The sequence below is a fragment of the Silurus meridionalis genome, chromosome 6 (assembly GCF_014805685.1).
Source record: "Silurus meridionalis isolate SWU-2019-XX chromosome 6, ASM1480568v1, whole genome shotgun sequence".
NCBI lineage: Eukaryota > Metazoa > Chordata > Actinopteri > Siluriformes > Siluridae > Silurus > Silurus meridionalis.
Window position 1 is genome coordinate 5,431,732 of NC_060889.1, and position 10,000 is coordinate 5,441,731.

Sequence of the window (10,000 nt, forward strand, 5' to 3'; positions counted from 1 at the left end):
ACTTTGTTTAGTGTTGTGCGTCTAATCGTACACTTCCGGTACGGGTGGTGGAAGCGACCAAAATACATGTAAAGACGCTTCAGAACGGTGTTTCCGTTAATAAACAGAAAAATCAGATCATTTAAATCACCATATTCAAACACTCATAAACAGTCATTTTACTGTGGAGTTTTGGAGAAAAGTAAAATCACTCAAAGCTCAGGTGCATTTTCAATCATGTTCCACATTCAAACACTCATAAAACATTTTTCTTTGTAGTTTTGCTCATTTTATATTATGTTACGTTCTATTTTCACGAGTTTATTAGAGGGACAGAGCATGTAGGATGTTTTGGAGACAAGGTGAGGGAGGTGAGATTGAGATGTTTGGACATGTGCAGAGGAGGGACATGGGGTATATCAGTAGGAGAATGCTGAGGATGGAGACACCAGGAAGGAGGAAAAGAGGAAGATCAAGGAGGAGGTTTATGGATGTGGTGAGGGAAGACATGCAGGTAGATGGTGTGAAAGAGGTAGATGTAGAGGACAGGGGGGTGTGGAGACGGATGATCCGCTGTGGAGACCCCTAATGGAAGAAGCCGAAAGAAGAAGAAGGAGAAGACAAAGGCAGGGCCGCCATCTTGTATTTTTGGCTTGTTGTTTCTGATTGCACTTTAACCCAAAGTGGGTTATAATCCCAGAAGGGTAAATAAACTTTATTTAATAAAGTTAAAACTTAAAAAAAAAAAAAGTCATATGCAGATTGATTTTAAGCAGGGGAAAAATTTTAATCGCAAATCGGATTTTTTGTAAAAAAAAATCGTTTTTTTTTTTTTTTTTAGGCCATATCGCCCAGCCCTAGTGTGTGTACGTTCTGTCTGTGTGTGTGTGTGTGTGTGTGTGTGTGTGTGTGTGTGTGTGTGTGTGTGTGTAATGTGTGTATCTGCGTGTCTCTGCTCTCATTGTTGTACAGAGTCGAAGGCGTGGGAGCTGGACACCTGCAGGGGGCACTACAACAACGTGTCCTGTGCCGTCTTCCACCCGCGCCAGGAGCTCATACTGTCCAACTCTGAGGACAAAAGCATCCGAGTGTGGGACATGTCCAAGAGGACCGGCGTCCAGACCTTCCGCAGGGACCACGACCGCTTCTGGGTGCTCGGAGCTCATCCCAACCTCAACCTGTTCGCTGCGGGTGTGTGTCTGTCTCTCTCACACACGCGTCTCTCACACACACGTCACACGTACGCGTCTCACACACAAGCGTCACACATGTCCTGCTCTGATTGGTTTATCAGTACATTATGTAAACTATGTATTTTCCGGTACTTGATGTTTTAAAGTGTGTGTGTGTGTGTGTGTGTGTGTGTTCAGGTCATGACAGTGGGATGTTGGTGTTTAAACTGGAGCGTGAGCGTCCTGCCTACGCCGTCTATGGGAACATGCTGTACTACGTCAAGGACCGATTCCTGCGTCAGCTCGACTTCAACAGCAGCAAAGACACGGCCGTCATGCAGCTGCGCGGGTGTGTGTGTGTCTGCGCGTGTGTGTCTGCGCGTGTGTGTCTGCGCGTGTGTGTCTGCGCGTAAAAATAATCCAACCAAGAATTTAATTTTATTGTAAAAAATCTCTCTCTCTCTCTCTCTCTCTCTCTCTCTCTCTCACACTCACACACACACACACACACACACACACACACACACACACACACACACAGCCCTGATACTGTCACAATTATACCCAAAATGTAGCAGTTTCCTAACTGATATAAGATATAACTTTATTCGTCCCACAGTGGAGAAGTTTCTTCATCTTATGTTAGTATAAGAGGTGTTCTGTGAGTCTGGAGCTCCGGATGGATGGAGATGTGATGATGTTTGTGTTTTACAGAGGCTCCAAGTTCCCCGTCTTCAGCATGTCCTACAATCCTGCAGAGAACGCCGTGCTGCTGTGTACGGTACGAATCTTTACACTGGAACTGATCAAATAATCATTCTGTGTGTAACCATGTTTCTCACACACACACACACTCGTTTTTCAGAGAGCCACTAATCTGGAGAACAGCACATATGACCTTTACTCCATCCCTCGAGAGACCGACTCTCAGAACCCTGATGGTGAGCACTGATCTCATGCGCACACACACACACACACACACACACACACACACACACACACACACAAAACACTTAAAACCTGTGTGTAACTGTGTGTGTGTGTGTGTGTGTGTGTGTGTGTGTGTGTGTGTGTGTGTGTGTAGCTCCGGAGGGAAAGCGCTCCTCAGGACTCACAGCAGTGTGGGTGGCCCGGAATCGCTTTGCTGTGTTGGACCGCATGCACTCTGTAAGATCACGTCATGTGACATCATGTGTGTTCATACACTTCTTGTTCACACCCTCTCTGAGTTCCTGTGTGTGTGTGTGTGTGTGTGTGTGTGTGTGTGTGTGTGTGTGTGTTCTCCCTCCGCAGCTCTTGATTAAGAACCTGAAGAACGAGATTGTGAAGAAGGTGCAGGTGCCGAGCTGTGAGGAGATCTTCTACGCTGGGACGGGTTCCCTGCTGCTGAGGGACGCAGACGGAGTCACGCTGTTCGACGTGCAGCAGAAACGTTCACTCGCTACCGTCAAAATCGCCAAAGTCAAATACGTGGTGTGGAGTGCAGACACCAGCCATGTCGCCCTGCTGGCCAAACACGGTACTACAGACATAAATACTGCTTCCTGTTTACCCTGTAGGTTGTATATTTATTTGATATATTATTTATGTATTAATTATAAAACTTTCTCTGCAGCCATTATGATCTGCAACAGGAAGCTGGAGAGTCTGTGTAACATCCATGAGAACATACGTGTGAAGAGCGGCGCATGGGACGAGAGCGGAGTGTTTATTTACACCACCTCCAACCACATCAAATACGCCCTCACCTCAGGGTAAAGCCCACCTCTCTCTTTTTCTGTCTCCGCCCCCCTTTCCCTGGAAAAAAACTGCACCTCTATGTAACGCTAATAAACATCCAGTGAGGAATAAATGTGATAATGTGCCGTCCCCCCCTTATAAAGTGATCATGGTATAATCCGTACCTTGGACCTGCCCATCTACGTGACGCGTGTGAGGGGAAACAGTGTGTACTGTCTGGATCGGGAGTGCAGACCTCGCGTCCTCAACATCGACCCGACCGAGTACCGCTTCAAACTCGCACTCGTCAACCGCAAGTATGACGAGGTACGTCTACGTAGCGGATATGGTTTTAGGACACACCCACAGGGGAGGGGTTTATGAATGCTGCATGTTAATGTACGCGGAGTTTCGATGAAACGTTACCCATAATTCCACAGGTGCTGCACATGGTGCGTAACGCGAAGCTGGTGGGGCAGTCCATCATCGCATACCTGCAGAAGAAGGGCTACCCAGAGGTGGCGCTGCACTTCGTTAAGGACGAGAAAACTCGCTTCAGTCTGGCTCTGGAGTGCGGAAACATCGAGGTGAGGAAGGCGTGGCCCTGAAGGTCGCTCTGAAGGTCGTTTGATTTGTGAACAACACCCCCGCTAATGTGTCCTTACTGGTCCCGCAGGTGGCGCTAGAGGCGGCAAAGGCTCTGGACGAGCGCAGCTGCTGGGAGCGTCTGGGCGAGGCGGCCCTGCTGCAGGGGCATCACCAGGTCGTGGAGATGTGCTACCAGAGGACCAAGAACTTTGACAAGCTCACATTCCTTTACCTGATCACAGGAAACCTGGCCAAGCTCCGCAAGATGATGAAGATCGGTGAGGGGGTCTGTGAAGTCTGAGAGCGAGACGAGTCGATGTGAGCATTGTGTTTCTCTAACGCTGTGTGTGTGTGTGTGTGTGTAGCTGAGATCAGGAAGGACATGAGTGGACATTATCAGGGTGCTCTGTATCTGGGGGACGTCAGTGAGAGGGTGCGCATCCTTAAGAACTGTGGACAGAGTAAGTCCAAACACACACACACACCTTTACTCGGTGCAGTTTTGTGTCTCGTGCTATAACTGTGTGTGTGTGTGTGTGTGTGTGTGTGTGTGTGTGCGCATGCGTAGAATCGCTGGCGTATCTGACTGCGGCAACACACGGCATGGACGAGGAGGCTGAGGCCCTCAAAGAGACCTTTGACCTGGAGAAGGAAATGGTAAATATCTTCTCACACACACACACACACACACACACACACACACACACACACTGCTGTTATACAGCACACACTTTACACCCTCATTTACTAGGTAGCAGTTCTGTTTTATAACTGTGTGTGTGTGTGTGTGTGTGTGTGTGTGTGGAGATCCCAGAGGTAGACCCGAATGCTGAGCTCCTGCAGCCTCCTCCTCCCATCAACCCCCTGGACACCAACTGGCCCCTGCTGACCGTCTCTAAGGGCTTCTTCGAGGGAGCGATCGCTGCTAAAGGTCAGCTCAAGGTCACATCTTCTGACCTTTATGTGCAGGTGTTGTCTTGTTATCCACATCCTAACACTGGTGCACGTTCTTCTAATCGCTCCTGTTGCAGGAAGAGCAGGTCAGATGGCAGCCGATCTGGACATGGAAGCTCCTGGAGGAGAAGGATGGGGTGAAGATGCAGAGCTCCACCTGGATGATGGTCAGTATTGCGTTCTCTCTCTCTCACACACACGTACAAGCTCTTGGACATTGCGAGTTTTGTGGTGATGATTGGTGCTTGTGGTGTCTGCAGATGGGTTCATGGATGCTCAGGAGGGTCTCGGAGAAGATGGAGCTCTGGGGAAGGAGGAAGGAGGAGGATGGGAGGTTGAGGAGGATCTGGACCTTCCACCTGAACTGGTCAGTACACAGTTCTTCTCTCTCTCTCTCTCTCTCTCTCTCTCTCACACACACACACACACACACACACACACACACACACACACACACACAGATCTTTTTCAAATGCATTTGTATCACACATCCGTCTGGATCAATAGGATGTGCCGGCTGGTGCTGGGGGAGGAGCCGAAGGAGAAGGTTTCTTTGTCCCGCCCACTAAAGGTATAAGCCCTACCCAGATGTGGTGTAACAACTCGCAGCTTGCAGTGGACCACGTCCTCGCCGGATCCTTCGAGACCGCCATGAGGGTAAAGGCTTTATTTCACGTAAATTACATGTCGCTCTTTTCAAACCACTCGTCATATCGCTCACTCTGACTCCACCCTCTACAGCTGCTGCATGATCAGGTGGGCGTGGTCTGCTTCGAGCCGTTGAAACCCCTCTTCCTGCAAGCGTTTTTACGAGGACGCGTTTCCTACGTGGGTCTTCCGTCTCTGCCCTGTCTATTCTCCTACCCTCTGAGGGACGGGGGCACGGCCGAGGGCAGGAGGCAGAGAGACGGGCAGAAGGGCGGAGTCCCGGCGGTGGGGCTGCACCTGCGTGACCTCATCTCCCGCCTGCAGCAGTGCTACCAGCTGACCACCGCGGGGCGCTTCGATGAGGCTGTCGACAAGTTCAGGAGCATCCTGCTGTCCGTCCCTCTGCTGGTGCTCGATAACAAACAGGAGATCGCTGAGGTAACAGCCTACACCCTGACATCCCTACAACCCTACACCCTGACATCCCTACACCCTACACCCTGACATCCCTACAACCCTACACCCTGACATCCCTACAACCCTACACCCTGACATCCCTACAACCCTACACCCTGACATCCCTACAACCCTAAACCCTGACATCCCTACAACCCTACACCCTGACATCCCTACACCCTACACCCTGACATCCCTACAACCCTACACCCTGACATCCCTACACCCTGACATCCCTACAACCCTACACCCTGACATCCCTACACCCTAAACCCTGACATCCCTACAACCCAACACCCTGACATCCCTACAACCCTACACCTGACATCCCTACAACCTACACCCTGACATCCCTACAACCCTACACCCTGACATCCCTACACCCTACACCCTGACATCCCTACACCCTGACAACCCTGAAATCCCTACACCCTAAACCCTGACATCCCTACAACCCTACACCCTGAAATCCCTACACCCTACACCCTGACATCCCTACACCTTAACATCTCTACACCCTAAGACCTTTACAATTTTGTGTGTGTGTGTGTGTGTGTGTGTGTGTGTGTGTGTGTGTGTGTGTGTGTGTGTGTGTGTGTGTGTGTGTCAGGCCCAGCAGTTGATCACTATCTGTAAAGAGTACATTGTGGGTCTCACCATGGAGACGGAGAGAAAGAAGCTTCCTAAAGAGACACTGGAGCAGCAGAAGAGGCAGTGTGAGGTACTGATGATGTCACAACCATTTTTCTCTATAATCTGTGTGTTTTATAAAAATAGTGATGTTGCACTGATGTGTGTGTGTGTGTGTGTGTGTGTGTGTGTGTGTGTGTAGATGGCAGCGTATTTCACACACTGTAACCTGCAGCCGGTCCACATGGTGTTGGTGTTACGCACTGCGCTCAATCTCTTCTTTAAACTGAAGAACTTTAAGACGGCTGCAGGATTCGCTCGCCGCCTGCTCGAACTCGGACCCAAACCCGAGGTGGCGCAGCAGGTGAGACCCAGTCGCCTTGACGACCACCCTTCATCATCATCATCATCATCATACTACAGATGTGATTTTTCTCTTTCAGACGCGTAAGATCCTGGCAGCGTGTGAGAAGAACCTGACCGACGCCCACCAGCTCAACTACGACCCCCACAACCCCTTCGACCTGTGTGCTGCCTCCTTTACCCCCCTGTACCGAGGACGTCCCGTAGAGAAATGCCCTCTGTCAGGGGCCTGCTACTGCCCCACCTACAAAGGGCAAGTGTGCAGGGTCACGCAGGTCGGTCCGCACAGGCGCACACACGCACGCACGCGCAGGCACACACACATGCGCACGCACACACACACATGCAGGCACACACGCAGGCACACACACACATGCGCAGGCACACACGCACAGGCGCGCACACACATGCGCACGCACACACACACACACACACACATGCAGGCACACGCATGCGCAGGCACAGGCACACGCGCAGGCGCACACACACACACAGATGTAGGTGATACAGTTGTTTATGATTGGTTTTTGTTTTAGATCAGTGTTTGTAGTGATGTCACTTCCTGTGTTTTGTTTTTCTTTTTAGGTCACTGAGATTGGTAAAGACGTAATCGGGCTGCGCGTGAGTCCCCTGCAGTTCCGCTGAAGAGCCCCCAACACACACACACACACACACACACACACACATCTCCCTAGACGTAAATAATTAACTCTATTATAGATACATTATATACTCTAAGATATTTTTGGCTGAAGGCTGGGAGCTTCTTACTGTACTGTGTATTTTGTTTCTGCTTGCTTAATGTAACTCACATGCACACACACACACACACACACACACACACACACTCCTGTGTTAAACCCTGAAATAGTAAAATAAATGTCCTCCAGGCTGTGTGTGTTCTCTTCCTCAGAGTCTCATTAAGTGCTATTCCTTACTGTGTGTGTGTGTGTGTGTGTGTATAAACCCATGTTTTTGACACTAAAGCTGTAACTGAGATCCAGTATGAGTGATAAATGTAGTAGGTCTGAACAGAGTCTGCAGGAGAATTATATTTCAGTGTTTTTATTTTATACATGATTAGTGAATTAGAAAGTGCATGCATTGTAATACTAAATCTATCAGGATACACACACACACACGTTCGATTGCTCTCTAAAACACTCGTTGTCAAGGTTTTAGAATAACACCTGTAGTTCGAGATGCATTTCTGTGCAGCTGGTTCTAGATCTCTAAAAAAAAAAAAAAAAACTTTTCCATAGTTTAACAAAAACTCTAGAACTTTTTCCAGCAGTTTTGAATGTAACTTTGCATTTTCTGAGCACAAGAGAGATTTCAAGAGCACATTCTAGAGATTCAGAACTCGAGGAGCTTACACTGGTTCTAGAACCAAGTGTTCTAAAATTCTACCACCTTTGGAGTGTGGTGTCAGGATTCCGATTACTGTGTGACCCTTCCAGACCCTTCTAGAATCCTGGGTTGGTTTTTTTGCAGAGTAAAGGACGTTCTAGAATCTTTATTCTTCTTTCTTGAATTCAATGAAGGTTTTCTGTGCAAAAGAGTCTAGAATCTTGGGGTCTGGTTCTATAATCATCAACCAGCAAAGTGCTGGAAAATATAAGATCTAGAACATGGAGGTTCCACATCAAACTACTACTTTTAGATTAGAAGGTGTGTGTGTGTGTGTGGTTCCACTACTACTTTGAATTTGTGCAGAATAAATGATCAAATCATTAGTGAGGTTCTAGAATTACCATTGCAGCTGCAGATTGTAATTGGAACAGAACAGCTGTAATGATTAGGGTCTAGGGAACTTGATGAAGGGAGTGAGGGAGCATTACAGAGAGGATTGAAACACAGCCCGGTCCTTCCTGGCCCGGTCGCAGTCCTCCTGTGGGCTGGAGATCATGCGGCTCACATCGATGTGGTTCTCTATAAGGATCTCTTTAGCGTGCTGGATCGTGGACTCGGGCAGAGTTCGGCTGCGTCCCAATATCCACGCAAAGTCCACATGAAAGATCCTGAAAACATCTGTGCAGGAGTACACCACGGCCACGCTGACGTAATCTGTGTAGAGAATCCAATACGGAGTGTAGGGGAGAACTGTAGCAACACACACACACACACACAGAGTTATCAAGGATCTGGCAACCTGCGCCTCTCTGCAGCTAATAGCTGTGCAAAAGAAATGATCAGAAGATCAGAGTGTAAAACCTTTGTGTGTGTGTGTGTGTGTGAATGTGTGTGTGTGTGTGTGTGTGTGTTACCATATGAAAAGCTGATGCCCAGTTTTGCTGGGTTCCTCTGGTCATCAACCACAGCTGTTCCTTCAATCCTCCTCACTTCACCTTTCCTACAGCAGCATAAAGAGGAAATCTCTAATTATAGTGTACAATGATGTTACAGAAAACACACACACACACACACACACACACACACACTTACAGGATCTCGGAGCTCTGGACGAGAGCCGACCCTCCAGATGTCAGTGTGAAGTTTGTCTCGATACATCTCCCTTTCTCAAACTGTGCTGGGAGCTTCACCACCTCGAACCAGCGTCCCATAAACACACACACACACACACACACACACACACACACACACACACACACACACACACACACACACACACATGGTGAGGTGTGTTAGGACAGGAGGAGTTGGAGGTGGTGAAGGTGTGAACGTGAACTCGGTACCTGTTTGAGGTTGAAGGTGGGCTGAGTGCTCGGTTCAGGACACGCCCCCCAGTGAGGCACCTGAGCATCTACAGCAGCCCACAAAACCACCAATGAGAACGCAATACACACCTGTACATCCATCCTCACACCTGTAACACACACACACACACACACACACACACACACACCAGCTACACTCAGTGCTGTTAGAACTTAGTGTTTTTAAGTAGAAATATTTTATTGTAGTCTAAAGTTTATAAAGTTTATGATCTACAGCAGTTTTCCAAATAAAAATAATTATGTCATTATATATCACGTGTTCAATTCTGATTTATTTGAAGGCTTTTTATAATAATGCACATTGTCTTAATGCAGTTACAGAAATCAAGAGATTATACATGATATAAAAGTATAAATGTTGAAGTTAATCGCAATAAGTTTGTTCCTTATCATAAACTATATATCATTCCGTATATATCTCTCACAACAACACACACACACACACACACACACACACACACACACACATGATCATAATAATAAAAGAATAATAATATCAGAACTTTACACAACAGACAATTCTACAGTTACACTCTGAAATACGTCATTAAATAAAATATAAATTAAAAACAGTTATAAATTTGTGTATTTTATTGTCCCATCCTTCAATTTCATTACATTCTGTTTATTTTAATATAAATTATTACCTGCAGCAGAGTCTCTCTCTCTCTCTCTCTCTCTCTCTCTCTCTCTCTCTCAGGACTGGAGAATGATCTTTCTGTCCTTCAGTTTAGTTGCTGGAGAAAAACCCGT

General features: G+C 47.7%; 3 protein-coding genes across 4 annotated transcripts in view; 2 read left to right on the top strand and 1 right to left on the bottom strand.

Moving 5' to 3' along the window:
- copa (COPI coat complex subunit alpha) overlaps nt 1–7,417 on the top strand; it is a 10,603-nt gene extending 3,186 nt beyond the window's left edge. Inside the window, exons 4-24 of the mRNA XM_046851582.1 lie at nt 952–1,170; nt 1,350–1,500; nt 1,866–1,932; nt 2,017–2,092; nt 2,236–2,318; nt 2,445–2,670; nt 2,767–2,905; nt 3,035–3,197; nt 3,311–3,457; nt 3,547–3,736; nt 3,824–3,919; nt 4,027–4,115; nt 4,266–4,389; nt 4,490–4,579; nt 4,673–4,779; nt 4,920–5,069; nt 5,154–5,498; nt 6,127–6,237; nt 6,349–6,510; nt 6,590–6,784; nt 7,095–7,417. Coding sequence (XP_046707538.1) covers nt 952–1,170; nt 1,350–1,500; nt 1,866–1,932; nt 2,017–2,092; nt 2,236–2,318; nt 2,445–2,670; nt 2,767–2,905; nt 3,035–3,197; nt 3,311–3,457; nt 3,547–3,736; nt 3,824–3,919; nt 4,027–4,115; nt 4,266–4,389; nt 4,490–4,579; nt 4,673–4,779; nt 4,920–5,069; nt 5,154–5,498; nt 6,127–6,237; nt 6,349–6,510; nt 6,590–6,784; nt 7,095–7,154 — 2,990 coding nt within the window. The 3' untranslated portion in view covers nt 7,155–7,417. The remainder of the gene's footprint in view (nt 1–951; nt 1,171–1,349; nt 1,501–1,865; nt 1,933–2,016; nt 2,093–2,235; nt 2,319–2,444; nt 2,671–2,766; nt 2,906–3,034; nt 3,198–3,310; nt 3,458–3,546; nt 3,737–3,823; nt 3,920–4,026; nt 4,116–4,265; nt 4,390–4,489; nt 4,580–4,672; nt 4,780–4,919; nt 5,070–5,153; nt 5,499–6,126; nt 6,238–6,348; nt 6,511–6,589; nt 6,785–7,094) is intronic.
- pex19 (peroxisomal biogenesis factor 19) overlaps nt 1–8,198 on the top strand; it is a 19,996-nt gene extending 11,798 nt beyond the window's left edge. The window contains exon 9 of one of the 2 annotated variants that reach the window (XR_006926137.1): nt 8,181–8,198. The gene's annotated coding sequence lies outside the window, so the exon portion shown is untranslated. The remainder of the gene's footprint in view (nt 1–8,180) is intronic. The other variant, XR_006926138.1, reaches the window with a different exon arrangement.
- Nucleotides 8,199–8,339: 141 nt separating this feature from the next.
- The window catches only part of apoda.1 (apolipoprotein Da, duplicate 1), a 3,263-nt gene continuing 1,602 nt past the window's right edge, over nt 8,340–10,000 (bottom strand). Inside the window, exons 1-5 of the mRNA XM_046851587.1 lie at nt 9,895–10,000; nt 9,206–9,336; nt 8,955–9,076; nt 8,777–8,862; nt 8,340–8,612 (exon numbers count right to left, since the gene is read on the bottom strand). The exon at nt 9,895–10,000 is cut by the window's right edge and continues 1,602 nt beyond it. Coding sequence (XP_046707543.1) covers nt 8,347–8,612; nt 8,777–8,862; nt 8,955–9,076; nt 9,206–9,328 — 597 coding nt within the window. The 5' untranslated portion in view covers nt 9,329–9,336; nt 9,895–10,000 and the 3' untranslated portion in view covers nt 8,340–8,346. The remainder of the gene's footprint in view (nt 8,613–8,776; nt 8,863–8,954; nt 9,077–9,205; nt 9,337–9,894) is intronic.